Genomic DNA, 15,416 nt, shown 5'->3' on the forward strand with positions numbered 1-15,416 from the left:
TCCGCTGCAGAGGTGCCTATTTTGCTGCACAGAGACCCGGGTCAGGGCTTCGACGGAAGCGATGCTTTCCCTTGGCAGACTCGGTGCCAGGTCTGGCTGCCCCGGACCCCGCGTGTTTCTGATAAGATGGCTGTGGTTTGGGGGCAGCTTTACAGATTGCATTTAATTCCATCAGCTCTTAATCACCGGGTCACATCCGTGTCTGCGTTACAGCTCACTCCTGTTCCCGCGCCTGTTCGGCTGGCAAGAAAATGGGAGCAAATGGCTGCAGCATTACCAGACATGAACTCTAAATATTAACATCAATTTATAAACTGTATCAGCGTGGATCAAAGGGATTCCAAGACGGTTTTACGGCGCGAACGCTCTTTGCATGAAGAACTAATAAGATTCTGGAGGCTGAAGTACATCATGTTTTTCTCGTGCCTTTGACAGGCGTGTGAGCCCGCGCTCGGCTCTTCCCCGGCCCTGTGCCTGCCGCAGCGCGCCCGCCGGCCGGGACAGCTCGGTTCGCAAGGGAAAACAAACACCTCGTCATTTCTCCTTTGCAGGATTCATCAGAGCCAAGCAGGGGGGCATTGGCATCGAGATTTGGATGGTGTCAGCAGGGGCCTGTTCAGAGCCGGGAGTTGTTGCATCCTGAGGGAGGCAGGATGCGCCCATCACTGGGGAGGCGGCATCTCCCAGCGCTCGCTGAGCTTCTCCCAACACCATTTACCCTCTAATTTGGGAGGGACGGTGAGGGCAGGCTGCAGTCTTTGACCAGCTGACCTGCTCCCTTCCTCGATGGAGGGATGCCAACGTTGGCTTCTGCATCTGCAGCATGAGACCCTGCCTGCTTGGAGCACGGTGGTGGGTCGGGCTGGCTGATGCCACGCTGGCTTTTGAACCAGAATTCATGGGGTACCTGCAGCAGCAGTGATGCAGCAATGCAGCAAGGATTTTTGGAGGCTGCGTAGCTGGCAAGGTGCTACTTCACTTTATCATTCTGCCAACGAGGAGCACTGCTGATATGCAATCTCTCGGTGAGTGGGTGGTGGCTCACCTCGGTCCCGTGGCGTATTAACTTTGTGCGTGCCGCCTCTTGGTTGTGTTTGCTGCTGCCCTGGGAGGCTGTTTGGTCTTGGTGCTGGCTGAAAAATCTCCATTCACACACCCTTTGTGCTTTTTAAAGCTTATCATAACTCATCCGTCATATACTCTGTGATGTGATTAGATTTAGGCTGGATTTCCCCAAACCCTAGTCCAACATCTCGAGAGCATCACTGAGAAAGAGCCCCGGGCTTGAGCGTGGGAGTTGGGAGATACAGAGCATTAAGGAGAAGCTTTTCTTTAGGAGTCTAATTTCCCTCTCAGCCATTGCTGGCCCAGACACCTACTGAGGATGGAGATGTGCTGTTACTAACGCCCGTGCAATTATATTGTCTAATAATGCCATGGGAGATCTCGTTGCAGCGTGAGCTTGACCACAAGGCAGGGGTGGGAAGATGCCATCTCGGTTGGGAAAAGGTGGCCGAGTCATCACCTGCTGAATAAAGTGTAATCCGTGCGCTGCTTGTCAGAAGTTCAGCCCTGGCGAAATCACGACTGACTGCCGAGAAAACCCAAAGAAAGAGTCTGTCAGAATTATCAAGAAAGTGCAATTTAACAATTAAAATGTAACCCTGCTCCTCCCACGGGAAAGATGCTTCGAGTCTGAGCTGTAATTACATACAGATTTGTATCGCTAATTTGCTTCTGCCTTGCCAGAGTGAAAAAGCTCCGGCAGGATTGACGGCGTTTCTGAGGGCCGGAGGTCTCCGGGTTTGATCCTCGGTGGGTTGGGGAGCGCTGGCGTGAGCAGCCCGCGTGTGGGCTGTAGTTCGTGTGCCGAAAATACGTCCTTGAGTCAAGCACTGTGCGCGATACAAACTGTACGCGCTTTGGCTGATGGAAGAGTAAATGAAAGGCATGTCTATAGGCTTTTGTTGTTATAAAAACTTGCTGTCATAACTTTTTGGTTAGACATTTCATCTCGTTCAAGAGAGAAACCGTCTGAAAAAACAAGATGAAGTGGATACCCTGAATTTTATCCTGGTGCGATACTATCCCTGGTTTCAATTTAGAATAAAGAATCAAGAGTTCAACTTCGAAGAATTTAAATTATTCCAAAAGTACTGAGTTTTACGCTCAGCAGGAGTGGCAAAGCTGAGCATCGCGTTGGTCTGTGGGTACGATCCTGCACCAAGCCCAGTTTGCTTGCTTCGGTCAGTAAATGCGTGTCCTGGAAATCCAAAGGCTGGCTCGCTTTTCTGCATTTTCTGAAAGAAATTTAAGGAGCAGAAGTTTTCATTCCCTGGGACCAGGACAGGAGAGCGAGAGCTGATCAATGGAAGGAGGTGATAGGGGAGGAGTTGTCTCTTTGGGAAATGTTCTTTCAAGTTTAACAAGGGGAAAAAAAAGATCTCTAAAGAAATCAAATAGATTTATTGTTTGTACCTATAGAATGGAGCAAGAGGGATAATCCTTCCTCTAGCTAAAAAAATATTCTATAACAGGATTATAATTGTACGATAGTATAGGGCTGGATACATTAATAGCAACCTGTAGTATGACCTCCCGTGTCTTTCCGACAGAAAAAACTAATTTTAGATGAAAGGGAGTTTCGTTGGCCAAGATACAGCGAATGGACCAAAGAGGACAAAAAGAGCAGAGGGAAGAAGAAATAGAAATTCTTCAAAAAAATTATTTTTTGATCTCTTCCCTTGAAAACAAGCGAGAGAGAGAGAAAGGAAAAGCCAAACCCTTTTGGCTGCCTTTTGGCTGCTTTGTTCTTTTCCCTTGTTAGATATCTCATCTGAGCTGTTTTATCCTGTTGTGTTCTGGAAAATGATTTTTGAAATGTCAAAACTTCAAGCGTCTTTTGTCAAGGCTTAAGCAGTTTCACTGAACTTGCAAGGAGACCCCAGCATGAGAGACATGAACTTTTGATGCTGCCTTAACTGATCTGGCTTTGATCAATGTTGGAGAAGGAGGCGGGGGAGAAACACACGCATGCAAAAACCCAAACAAATCAATCCCCCGAAGTGCTGGTGGACCTCGTGGAGGCGGTTGTGTAGTTGTCTACTGATGTTCTCCACGGCACTGCAATGCTACTATCATAAAGCAAACAGTGTTTGAGGGACATGTCCTACAGCTGGGGGTTCCTGGGAGGTGGTGGTGGTGGATGGAGAGCTGTCATTTTGTTGCTGTATTCACTTGTTTGGTCGATGTTTGCCTTACCCTGAGACCTAAATGTCTCTGTTGAAGGGGGATTTCACCAAGCTTTAAAGTGAGAAGCTCAAAACTTGTGACTGGGAGGACACCTGGGAGGGGACAGGGTTGGCAGCAGGGGACAGCAGGGTAGACGGTCTCTCCAAGTGTCTGCAGAGAGTTTCTCTGGGGAGACCTTATAGCGGCCTTCCAGTATCTACAAGAAAGCTGGCGCACGTAGTGATAGGACAAGGGGTAATGGCTTCAAACTGGAAGAGCAGAGATTTAGAAGAGATATTAGGAAGAAATTCTTGACTGTGTGGGCGGTGAGCCCCTGGCGCAGGTTGCCCCGAGAAGCTGTGGCTGCCCCATCCCTGGAGGTGTTCAAGGCCAGGTTGGACATGGCCTTGGGCAACCTGGTCTAGTGGGAGGTGTCCCTGCCCAGGGCAGAGGGATTGGAACTCAATGATCTTCAAGGTCCTTTCCAACCTAAACCATTCTGTGATTCTATGATCTGCTCCCCAGGCAGTGACTCTAGGTGTGCTTCAAGCTGGGTGTGGGTGTGAGGGCGTTTCGGTGGGGTCTGAGGTCCTCGAGGCAGGTTTTCTGAGGGTGGTTGGGAGCAGGGTCTTCCCTGCTCCACACTAGCAGTGTGAGCCCCTCAGGTTCCCCATCACCCCCTGTCCCTCCTCCTTGAGTTCCTTCCAGTGAGCGACTGCGCGTTGGTGAAAACAAACCTGGCTGATGTTCCCGGCAAGCTAAAAGACGTTTGAAATGGCTCCTGCTTAGAAAATGTTTGTTCTCGGTAGGTTCTAAAAGGATTTGATACTCAACCTGCCCTTTCTGGGCTTTTCAAGATGGTTTTGATAAGTGCATGCTGGTGACTTTTGAAAACTGTTTTCTATGTGTGGATTCTTTGAAAATAAAGAGAAAAATTGTGTGAAAAAGCTTTGAAGTCTTCAGAATTTTAGCTTTCAAAATATTTGTAAAACGCCTTTTCCTGTTATTTTTTTCCCAGGCTAGCTATAAAGGGATCAAGGTTGGGATGTTTGTTTGTGTGTATTTTCAATGGGAGTGAAGATGGTGAGAGTGTCTGTGAACATCTCTAAAAATCTTACCCAGCTCAGCTGCAACGCACTCAGCTTCAAAGATGTGGGAAGTTTCCTTGCTGGAGGTTGTCCCCTCCCTCCTAGGAAGGAAGGGGAAAGTGTTTAGAATCAACTAAACCCTTTAATTTCCCCAGGTTTGGGTTTATTATTATTTTTTCCTTCAACTGAAGTAGGAAAGCCTCTATTTTACAGATGTTGAATTCAGGGATTTTGGATTCAAATGTCTTCGCTTTTGCTATTTTTTTTAAAAAAAACTTTTGGTATTGAGGATGATTTTTCAATCAGACTTACTAAAATCAAAATAAGTTAATTCATCTTGAAAATACCAGGACTTTTCTTTTTTATTTAAGTTACGGTTGTGTTATATTTGGGAAGATCTTTCTCTGGACAGAAAATGGCAAAGCATGATCCATTTGCAGATGCTTTCAAGCTGGCCAAATTTGGGGTTTACCAGACTTCTGCTGAAAGAGGCGTTATTGACTCCCGGCCAGGCGTCACATTTTGGTGTTGATTTAGGAGGTACTTCCATAAATAGATGGTTTTGGGGTTTTTTTATACTTCCAGCAGCAAGTGGGCCAGCTTATCCAAAGAAGGGGAAAATTTAGCAGTGAGGCCATGAATGTGCTTCCTCCACGCGGAGGAGCTCATGGGGCTGGTGAGGAGCTCCAGAGGTGACCCCTCCATCACCCATCCCGACCACGGGGTCCCCTCTGTGTGGCAGCTCCTGGGCCAGGATGCTCTGCCAGCTCGAATCACCTTCATCTTCATGAATACTAATTATATGACTATTTTCTGTCTGATTTGCTTCTGTTCCTTTCAGGCTGGCTGTATTTTAACTAGAAGTGGGGTTCATTAAGTAGGGATTTAATCGAGAGCTGGTGGTTTCGCTCTTCAGTCTTTGGGTGCAGAGGGAGTTGTCTGTAGCTGAGCCTCAAAATGTGCTTACGTGCTTCCTGAGGCTCGCTCTTCATTAGGCAACTGCAGAAGTAAGGAAGAAGGCAAGATTGACAGGTTACTGCATAGACACGTAAATAGTAAATGCTCCCGATGGGTTCGTGATGCATTTCTGTTTGGTAAAATAAACCGGCAATGGTTATCATTGGTATTTAAAGCTATCTTTAAATATGCACGGGAAAAAAAAGAATGATAATGAGAAGTAAAATTATGTGGCTCTAAGGTACTTCTTTGTGCTCAGCGTTTCGATGCTTTCCACGGGTGCTGTGGAGCTTACCCGGCAATTTAGGGCTGCCGTGTGTCTGATTGAGATGTATCCTGCAGCCGTGGTGGAGTGGGCTCCTGCCTTGCTGTGTCTCCAGAGCAGCTGCATCCTGGATGTCTAATTTTCATTCGCTTCTACAGTCAGTAGCTCTGCAGCCTCCATTGGCTTTGAGCGTAGAGATGCACCTGTGAAGATGTTTCTGGTGTATAAAGTACCTAAGTGTAGAAGGTTTGAACTCATGTGAAATTAGGGCCCAGATTTGTGTGGTGCTGAGATCTCAGGATGCCTCAAACCAGGGTTGCTCACTGGAATGCTTGAGTTCAAGCTTTGCTTTTTTTAACCTCTGCATGGATAATGCGGCATAGGATGAGGTTTAGAAGGGCTCCTTCTTGCTAAAGCATCAGTGATTCTCTTCAAAAGGAAATGGGGAATTTGTGTTCGAGCGTGGTCGTGTGGGGTGGTTGCTGCTATGTTTTTTTGTCCTGCTTTCTTAATCTCTTGGCTTTCCTTGAGCAAAGACCTTAAGCAGTGCTTAGAAAAATAATGTCACAGCCCTCTACTAAGAGATACAAGCCCTAAAGTTTCATGAAACTACACCCTGGATCTGTAGACTTGCTGTCCTTGGGTGATCGCTAAGAAGGATTTCAATCTTCAGATGGTGGTTGCGAATTTTGCTCATGTTTGCAAGTCCTGGCGCTTCGTGGGAGGATGGCTGGGGGTTCCTGGGCTACCCGGCAGCTCCTCTTGCCTGTTCCCCTTTGAAGGTTTCTTCTCCCCTGTTTTTAGAGGCTTTTACCCTGATAACTTTTGCAAAACACCACTTAATGGCAGAGGTTTTTGGCTCCCCTCTGATCTGTGTGGTGCTATTATGGAGGCAGTCTTATAATCAATGTAATTGAAGATCAGAGTTAATGAGGACCTCTGTGCCTGCAAAATCCCCCAAGCGATGCTGGGCCTCAGATGTTAGATAAGGAAATGATTGGGCTGAACTGAAAATCTATTTGGCTAATTAGATGATGCATATTCCCAGGTGCCGGTGGGGAAAAATACATTTCACAAAATAAAGAAACGTAAGATTTTGTAAGAAAAGAGTTTTGGCAGGGATTCACGTCTAACTCTCAGGAGGGAGAGGGCGAGGGAGTGTCTCTGATCTGAGACCACTCAGATGAGAAGTTGTGTGTTGGGCCAATTTGTTCACCTTCAGGTAACGGAGTGAAGCGTGAGCAGCCCGTGCTGCCGCTGCCCCTGCCCGCCCCGCGCCTGGCACCCACGCGGCTCACGGGCACCTCCGGCATCCGCTGAGGATGCGACACTCCGGTCTGACGGATCAGAATAGTTACAGCGGTCCCTATTTCTGCAGAGATCTGGGAATCGAATCCAGTGTCTCGTGATGCTGAGTAGGGGTAGGGGAGCGTCTGGGCAGAGGGGTGTCCCAGCTGGTGGACCATTTGTTGGGGCACGTTTCTATGGAGAGGAATGGTCAAATGAAGTTCTCTGAGTCCAAGTGGTGGTGAACTCTGTATTATTTTACTAATCTCAGCATCGCAGTACCTCCTGAAGAGTCGAGTGTTCTGGTATTGGGCCAAAACACATGTGGGTTGTTTTTTTTTAATTATTATTTCTTTTTACACTCACCTAACTCACTCTTTTCCCACCCTCCAGGCAGCAGCTTTGTTGTGAGCGAGGGGAGCTACTTGGACATCTCCGACTGGCTTAATCCAGCCAAGCTGTCCCTCTACTATCAGATCAATGCCACGTCCCCCTGGGTGCGAGACCTCTGTGGACAGAGGACCACTGATGCCTGTGAACAACTGTGTGACCAAGAGACAGGTAAGGGAGGCCAGGGAAGAGTGAAGACCTCGGAAAGCTTGGAGATGCGAGGGAGAAGGGTTGTCTGTGGCTATTTCGACGCCCGCTCAGCTCACCTCTGCTTTAGCCTGGTGTTAGGTGTGGAGGACCGAGAGGTATCAGCAGGGTCACGCAGTGCTGACTCCCATCAGCAAAGTAGAAAGAAGGTGGGCTCGAGGATGGGGATTTGAAATGGTGGACCTATCAGTTCTTTGGGGTGGCAGCTGCAGGCACACGGAGTTTATCTGCTTTTAAGTTGTGCTATTTTTGCTGTCCAGTCTAAAAGACCTACTCGTGAGCTTGCCCCATCTCCATCCCTTTTCTTTTTTGGCCATTCCACCACAGAGCACCGCATTTCCCATTCGTGCTCCTGCCTGATGGTCACCTAGGTCACATCTCCTCCAGTACTTCCTCATGGAGCTGTGGAGTCTGTCTGCCCTCTTTCCTCACCTGTAAATGACGTTTTTGCTGAGCGTGTTCTGCTTGCACGCAACGGCCGCTCCTGTGAAGCAGCAGCCAGCCCTGCTGGGACTCTGAGATGTGGGGCCGGGCAAAGGAGAAGTGTCACCTTTCCTTCTGTCCTCTGTGCTTCTGGGTGACAAACGGGGATCTGGAGCGTGCAGTGAGCCGGGAACGTGCAACTCCTGAATGAAGGTGTGGGGTCTACGTGGGTGGGAAACAAGGATGTGACCCCAGCCCAGGGCTGGCCCCCAGGAGGTGACATCTCCTCAGCTGGTGCCGGTGACAGGACCTTGTGCTGGAAGGTGGCTCAGGGACTGTGCTAGTTTTTGTAACGTGGGGTGTGCCGTGCCCTCTGCAGCGGTGAGCGTTGCTCCTGCTCCCCGGTCCCTCGCCTCGGGGGGACGCCTTCGTGGTCGCGTGGAGACAAGTGGCCCCGTTGCTCTTGGTGTGCTGAAGACCAACTAAAGAGTAGGGATGTTGGTTTCTGGTTTTGCCAGGGGGTTTGATGAGGGATGGCTCACAGAGAAGGCTTTTTCTAAGCCTCCCACTGCCATGGACTGTGCTGTTAAGATGTTAATAATAAGAAATCCTCCAGAGTCATGAACCCACCATGGGCTGGTGGGGGTGACTCTGTTCTCATCCTTCGCTGCTGAGCTGAGATGCAAGTACTCAACTTGGTCTTAAACATACATTTTCCTGGTCAAGACAATGTTCTCTTCTTAGTACTCCTACTCCTCAAGGCTTGTCTACGCGGAGGCACTGGCAGGCATCGCTGCGGCAGAATAATTACGCTGGATGAATTCCCCGCGTAACCGAGCCCTGGGCATCACCTACAGTCCCAAGGAGGGCTGGGAGGTGGCAGCAGCCATCTCGGCAGATGGAGATGGTGCAGGAGGAGGCTCTTCTCATCCAGATGTCACAGAGCAGAAGGATCGGTTCAGGCATCGGTGAAATGCAGCCACCACAGCGGGAGAGGGAAGATGTGTTCAGCTGTCCCCTGCTTCAGGGGAGGAGGAGAGAAAAATCTCTGCCTCCAGCAGAAACCGTGGGGAGACCGTATGGAGCCAGACCATGCCTTCCCTGCTGGAAGAGCCCCACGGCTCTGCTAGCCAGCCCCACACCGTCCATGGCACCGAGCAGGGCTGGTTTAATCCTCGCATGGCCTCCGCTGCGAGGAGCGGCTGTTTTCCCGTGCCGGCCCAGCTGCTGCTCCCCCCGCATCCCCAGCGTGCCGGAGCAGCTTGTCGCTCTTACTGGATGCCCCACGCTTGAGCAGGATGTGTCAGATCTCGTTTGCGGGGAAGGGAGCGACTCTCGTTAGCCCAGGAGGTGCTCTGCTCCGGCACCAGGCTGCATCCTAACCTCGACAGCTGCTCTGCGGCTCCCGTCCCTGGTTCCCATCCTCCCCGCTGTACCCGTGATGGGAGGTGAGGGCAGAACAGCCTTGATCTGAACCTTCAGGTTCCTCACCCGAAATCTGTCATTCAGCTTCTTCCCTCTCTCTCCAGCCTGGGAGTTCGCACGCGGATAAAACAAAAGCTTTCTCCTGTCTGTGCCGGTTGGATCCTCAGGGGTAGAGCAGACTGGTCAGTGGGGCTGCTGGTTTTCAGAGCCTAAATCTAAGACCCACTTAAGAGGTCCAAACTTCACAAGAGCTGAGCGACCACCCACTGAAAATTAGGCCTTTGGAAGTACCAATTTGACACCCTGCCCCAGGGACACAGCCCCAGGCACCGCTTATGGTCATCACCATCGAGCAGCCTTTAGCTGGTGAGAGGTTTGCGTGCCAGGCTGGGAGCAGACAGTAACCCCATGATACACTGCATGTATTTTTAGATTTATTTTTATTAATGTCGTTCTATTTTTAAGGGTGATTTATTTTTATCACCGTGAGAGAGGCAAGCTTGTGGTTTTACTATAGGACATAAATCCTGCCGAGATTTCAACCTTTTCAGGTCAGGGATTTTATCATCTCTGTGAGCATCCCAAGGGATGGGTGCTGGGGGTTTCCCCTGCCCTCTGTCTTCTCGGCCTGGGTGAAGTGGCCATGAAGAGGATGGACTGAGGTTTGTCCTGTCTGGAGGATGAAAGCCTCGAAGGTTTCCTCTGTGAGGAGCAGCAGGGACAGCCCTGAGGTCCTCCAGCGCATTTACAGCTAATCTGACTCCAGCCTTCCCCTCGGAGCCACCGTCCGCGGTGGTGTGGACACAGCCTTGACCCAAAGCATCCTTGGGCCACAGCGTAGGCAGAGCTCCATGGGCAGGACTCGTCCTTGGCAGCAGTGCCACAGGCTCCTGGCACATTTGGGGAGAGGCCTCCGGGTCACGTATGCTTTGTCTGGTGAGACGTGAGCTCTTACCCCTTCCCAGCTCTGAAGACCTCTTTTGGGCTGGAGTTTGAGGTAAAATCTGTGCTGACTCACGACTCCAGCCACCAAGTACTACTTCAGTATGAATAATAATCCGCACTGAAAACTGAGGCTCTGAAACACTAGGAAATGCCAAAATACATTTTGCTTGCCTGACCTTAATTTGCCTTCCCTTGTGTCTTTGCCGTGTGACTCACTCTTTAATTAAATGATTGCTGCCCTCCTGACAAATTTCAAACCCGCATTGCGAAGCACCAGCTCATCAGAGCTTTTCAGAGGGAGCACCAACATCTGCACATGAGCGAAATGTCATCTTTCTCCTTCCCCCCTGCCTTGGAAACGGCCGAGCCGTTTGGGCTGACATGACTGTACATAACATAAATAAATGGATGCTGCTGAGCGTCTTCCCCCTGCAGATACTACATGGTGGCCGTGCCCCAGCCGCCACGTCAGATGGGACAGGTACCTCTCCAGGGTCAGGACGCGGTCCTCAGCTGAAGAATTTCAGCCAAAACGCTCCATCCTCTTGGCAGGTGCTGATTTTGCTGCTTGAAGTGAGACCAGGGAAGGTTCGTTGTCTCCTGGGGCTTCCCTTTGCATTTTCAATGGATGTGGAGTGCGATGCCAGTGCCACCGCTCATACCACACACTGGGATACCTCTGCATAAAATCCAGGCATGCTGCCTTTCCGCTGGCCTCCCTTGCCAGCACCGGTAACATTTATGAGAGCATCGGTTTTCGGCGGCATATGCAAATTCTGATTTGTGAGCACAATTACCTGCTTTGTATGCACAAAACTGATTTCACTTGCACATTCTGCGGGCATCGCTTAAGAGACCTGCTGGAGAATCGGTCCCTTAGGGCCAAATGCTGGAAAAAACAGCCTCTGATTTTGTGCCGTCAGGCTTGCCGGAGCAGTGGCATAAATGAGATGGATAGCTACCTTGATTAGCAGGTGCAAATGCGTTGATATTTTTTTTTTCCCCATCTATAAATCAGGCACTTCTCCATTGAAATTCTCTCCTCTGCATCCACAATTGATGGCGCTCCCCCCAAAGCAATAGGCACGGGCTTGTAAGGACCAAATGAGATGCGGTAGCGAAGGGTCTTTTCTGGAAATTGGCAGGACGAGGGGAAAAAAAAGAAAAAAGAAGAAAAAAAAAAAGGTTTCCATCATCTTCCAAATGGGCTAGATTGTCACCAGAGCCGCAGATGGTGTTCCTGTCCAGGTAGGACAAGGGTCTTGTGGGCGGGAGACAGATGAAAGTCATTCTTAAGCAAAGCCATTTTTTAAAGGCAACCTGTTAAGGGGATTTGGAGGTTGCAGAGCTGAGCATGTAAATCAGGAGATGGCCAACCTTGGTGAGGGTGTCTTTGTGTTTATGAAAACAGCCGTTTTCTCCGATAGTTCAATTTAATATCATGCAGCTTTTGTGCACATCAAGTAATATTTGTTTGTTCTTGTGCACTTCTGCTGTTTTCGCTGTTGGAGGATCCTAGTGTCTTTATTGACTTAGACTTTTATAAGATGAGGTTCTATCTCTCTAAGGTATGTAGTTTAATAACTTGGTCAAAAACCATGTAATATACGATTTCTTTTCATGTGGCGGCACAGCTTGCCTCGTGCACCAAGCAGGGCAGGAGGCAGTTAACTCCCAAGCTAATTTAGCTTCGGGCTGAAGTGTTATACATAAACAGCAATCAAAATGCATGCCTGCAAGGGGGCTGAGTTAAGGTTATCTGTGCTGTCTTTACACTCTCATTTTCTGCCATTAGAGTGTTTAATCCGGCAGCTGCTAATGTTCTTGTAATGGCATTTCTGTGCTTGTCTAAAGACCAGGGAGAGGGGGGAAGAGGAATGAGTTTTGCTGTATGGAGCTGCTCCTGCGCCCGCCTCCCCGCCTCGACCCGTCCCACCAGCGCTGCAGGAGGTGGCTTCTCACCCCTCTGTGGTCAGCTCTGGGACAGTGGTCACCCCAGAATCCCAGACGGGTGAGGGCTGGAAGGTCCCGAGGGGGAGACTCCCCCACCTCTCTGGGCAGCCTGTGCCACTGCTCTGCCGCCCTCACAGCAGAGAAGGCCCTCCTCAGGTGGAGATGGAACTGCCGATGGTCACGTTTGTGCCCGTTCCCTCTTGTCCTGTCACTGGGCACCACTGGAAACAGACTGTTCCCATCCCCCTGGCACCTCCCTTTAAGGATTGATAAGTGTTGATAGGACCCCCCCTCAGTCTTCTTCAGACTAAAAAGCCCTCAGCCTTTCCTCATCAGAGAGATGCTCCAGTCCCCTCATCATCTTTGTAGCCCTTTGCTGGACCCTCTCCAGCAGTTCCCTGTCCTTCTTGACCCGGGGAGCCCCGAACTGGACACAGCGCTCCAGATGTGGCCTCCCCAGGGCAGAGCAGAGGGGGAGGATGACCTCCCTCGCCCTGCTGGCCACACTCTGCTTGATGCCCCCCAGGATGCCATTGGCCTTCTTGGCCACCAGGGCACATTGCTGGCTCATGGTCATCCTGTTGTCCACCAGAACTCCCAGGTCCCTTTCCACAGAAGATGACAGCCATGGTACGGCAGGCCACCCCTGGTCCACCCTCGAGACCTCTCAGTGCGTCCTTGCACCAGCTGCGCACGCGTGCCCAGGGAGGGCTTCCTCAGCGGCTGAGCAGATGATAATGAGAATAAAATCCATGCAGAGCGTAAACCCAGACGCAATCCTTGGAAGTTAAGCTTACGCTTAAGTGCTGTGATGGATCTGGGTGAAGAGGGTGACTTGCAGCGGGGGGGAGAGGAGGGATAACTGTCAAATTAATCCAGGTTTTCCCTCCATATGCTGTGCCAGGTCAGCCTGGCAGGAGCCACCTTCCCTCTCTCGTTCCTCGAGAGCTAAACAGCTTTAGCTGAAATTGCATTTCTCCTCAGAATGAAGCAGAGACTCAGGTTCAGAAAGTGCCATCCCCGAAGGCCGGGGACAGCAGATAGCTAGGGCCAGAAGAGAAGCTTTTTGGAGAGCTTCACCGGGAGCCACCACCACTACTGCGGTCGTTGGAGGAGCCACGGCCTCAGCTGGGGCCGAGCCCGACTCGAGGAGCAGCTCTCTGAAGACACTTCACTTCTTCAATGAAGTTGGGAATTCAATGAACTATTAAGACCCTTGTTCATCCTTACCTTAATTTTCTCCAAATCTCCTTCTCGAAAGAGGCCCTTGCTCTGCCATCCCACAGGGGCACAGCAAACTTTAAGGATTAGAGTCTTGTTGCAGATATTTTTTTAACTTTCCTCTCATCCGTACTGTTATTGACGGGGAGCCCTGACTCCAGCCCTCGTGCAGATGTGTGTCTTGCCCCGTCCCTGGCGAGCTCACCCTTGTCATCGCACCGCTGGCAGCCGCTCCTCGTTATTTAGGCCAGGCTGCAGGCAGAGAAACTCCTGGCTGGAGGAGGACTCGGTGGCTGAGATGTCCCGTGTGGTTCCAGGGTTGGCGTTTCCCCGGTGGAGCAGCGGGAGGAAGGCTGGAAGGAGGGGTGGTGATGGGGGGGGGGCTGTGGCACCTCCCCGTGGGTTGTCACAGCTCTGGGGTGGGCTGCACCCCCATCTGCCTGCACGGGGGTGGCTGCAGGCCTGGAGGGAGGTGGGCTGAGGCAGCGAGCATCACGCGTGGTTCGGAGACGGTGGTGGGGACCGCTGGCCCACGCCAATGCCCCGGAGGGGTCCCTGCAGCATCCCCTTGCCCTGAGGGTCTGCGGTGCTCTGCAATGGTGAGGAGGAACAGGTTGTGAAAGATGCTTACGGGGTCACAGCGTGGGCTTCGGGTAGCTGAAGGACATGGGGTTTGATTCACCGCCATCAAAGTTTCTGCAGATTCTGGATGAAGAGGTTGTTTCTCCACCAGGAGCTCGGAAACCTTTTGCAAAGGATAAACAGATGCCAGGCTTTCTCTGGCTCTGGGGCCTCGAGAGCTTGGTTATGGGAGGTTGGTGGCCGTGGCCGTTGGACGGATAGGGTGACTTGTGTCCATCTGTTGGTGGCTTGTGCCATGCTGCTGATGCTCAGGGCTGTTGCTGGTGGTCCTGGGCATTGCCACCACCTTGGAAGGGACATGTTGGGGGACAGCAGAGCTGGAGGCAGCGTGCGGTGTCCCACATGGTGGCAGGAGACAGTCTGGGAGCCCAACGCGGGAGCATCCAGGTGCTCTCTGCCCCGGTGAGGGCTCCTGGACAGCAGCTCTTGCTGTGGGCAGTGGTGACAAGGGGACATTGCCCTTGCTGGGCACCAAGCTGGCGGCCAGGACAGCAGTGCCCGGGTGGGAGATGCCATTCGCATCTGCCTTTGCTCCTGGTGAGGGCAGTCGGACCACACAGCTCGAGCTGCCGATGGGGACGAAGGCTTTGCATCCCTGCTGCAGGGAAGGAGGGGGGACCCTCCAGTCCTCCCACCTCGGAGCAGGCTGGTAACCCTGGAGATGGCTCTGTGCTCGCCCAGAAGAGAGGGGCTTTGTGCCGCGGCCCCGCAGTGAACACTGGCGCAGTCAGGGGCGGGCAGCCGCCACGCTCAACGGCCCCCTCTGTTCACCGAAAAACGCTTGGCCTCGGCTTGCTGCCCAGCACCCACCTCCCTCTGCAGATCCTTTCTCCCCCCATGCCGCAGTGGGTGGAAGGAGGAGAAGCAAGAGGTGGTGGTGGAGGGAAAAGCCATGCCGGAGCTCACCCCACCGCCGGGACACCAGCCGGGATGGGGACTCTGCGGGGAGGAGGACCAAACTGGGCTGGGGAAGCGGTGCTGCAGCTTCCCGGCTCACCGGCACCGAGGGTGCTTTGCTGGAGCAGCCGTGTCCCCCGGTGTGTGTCCCCAGGGAGGAGGGTCCGCCCTTAGGTGCTGCCCTGAAAAGCTGGGGGCTGGGTTGTGCATCGCTCGGGGTGGGAGAGGCGGCCCTGAAGCACGTGTGAGCGTGTTCATGTGGTGCTCACGCAGGTCGAAAGGCATGTGCTTGTAGCCCTGCAGCCTCCGGGAACGGGCTGCCACCCCAGCTGGGCTTGGGACTTCACAGAATCACAGAATGGTCAGGGTTGGAAAGGACCTCTGGAGATCATCTAGTCCAACCTCCCCACCAGAGCAGGGGCACCTCCAGCAGTGGCACAGGACGGCGTCCAGGTGGGTTTGGGATGGCTCCAGAGTGGGAGACT

General features: G+C 51.8%; 1 protein-coding gene across 1 annotated transcript in view; it reads left to right on the top strand.

The window, feature by feature from the left end:
* Window positions 1-15,416, top strand: part of ASTN2 (astrotactin 2) — a 321,046-nt gene that overhangs the window by 88,406 nt on the left and 217,224 nt on the right. Inside the window, exon 5 of the mRNA XM_009888090.1 lies at window positions 7,222-7,389. Within this exon, the coding sequence (XP_009886392.1) occupies window positions 7,222-7,389 (168 nt within the window). The remainder of the gene's footprint in view (window positions 1-7,221; window positions 7,390-15,416) is intronic.

The sequence above is a fragment of the Charadrius vociferus genome, unplaced genomic scaffold, assembly GCF_000708025.1.
Source record: "Charadrius vociferus isolate BGI_N301 unplaced genomic scaffold, ASM70802v2 scaffold56, whole genome shotgun sequence".
NCBI lineage: Eukaryota > Metazoa > Chordata > Aves > Charadriiformes > Charadriidae > Charadrius > Charadrius vociferus.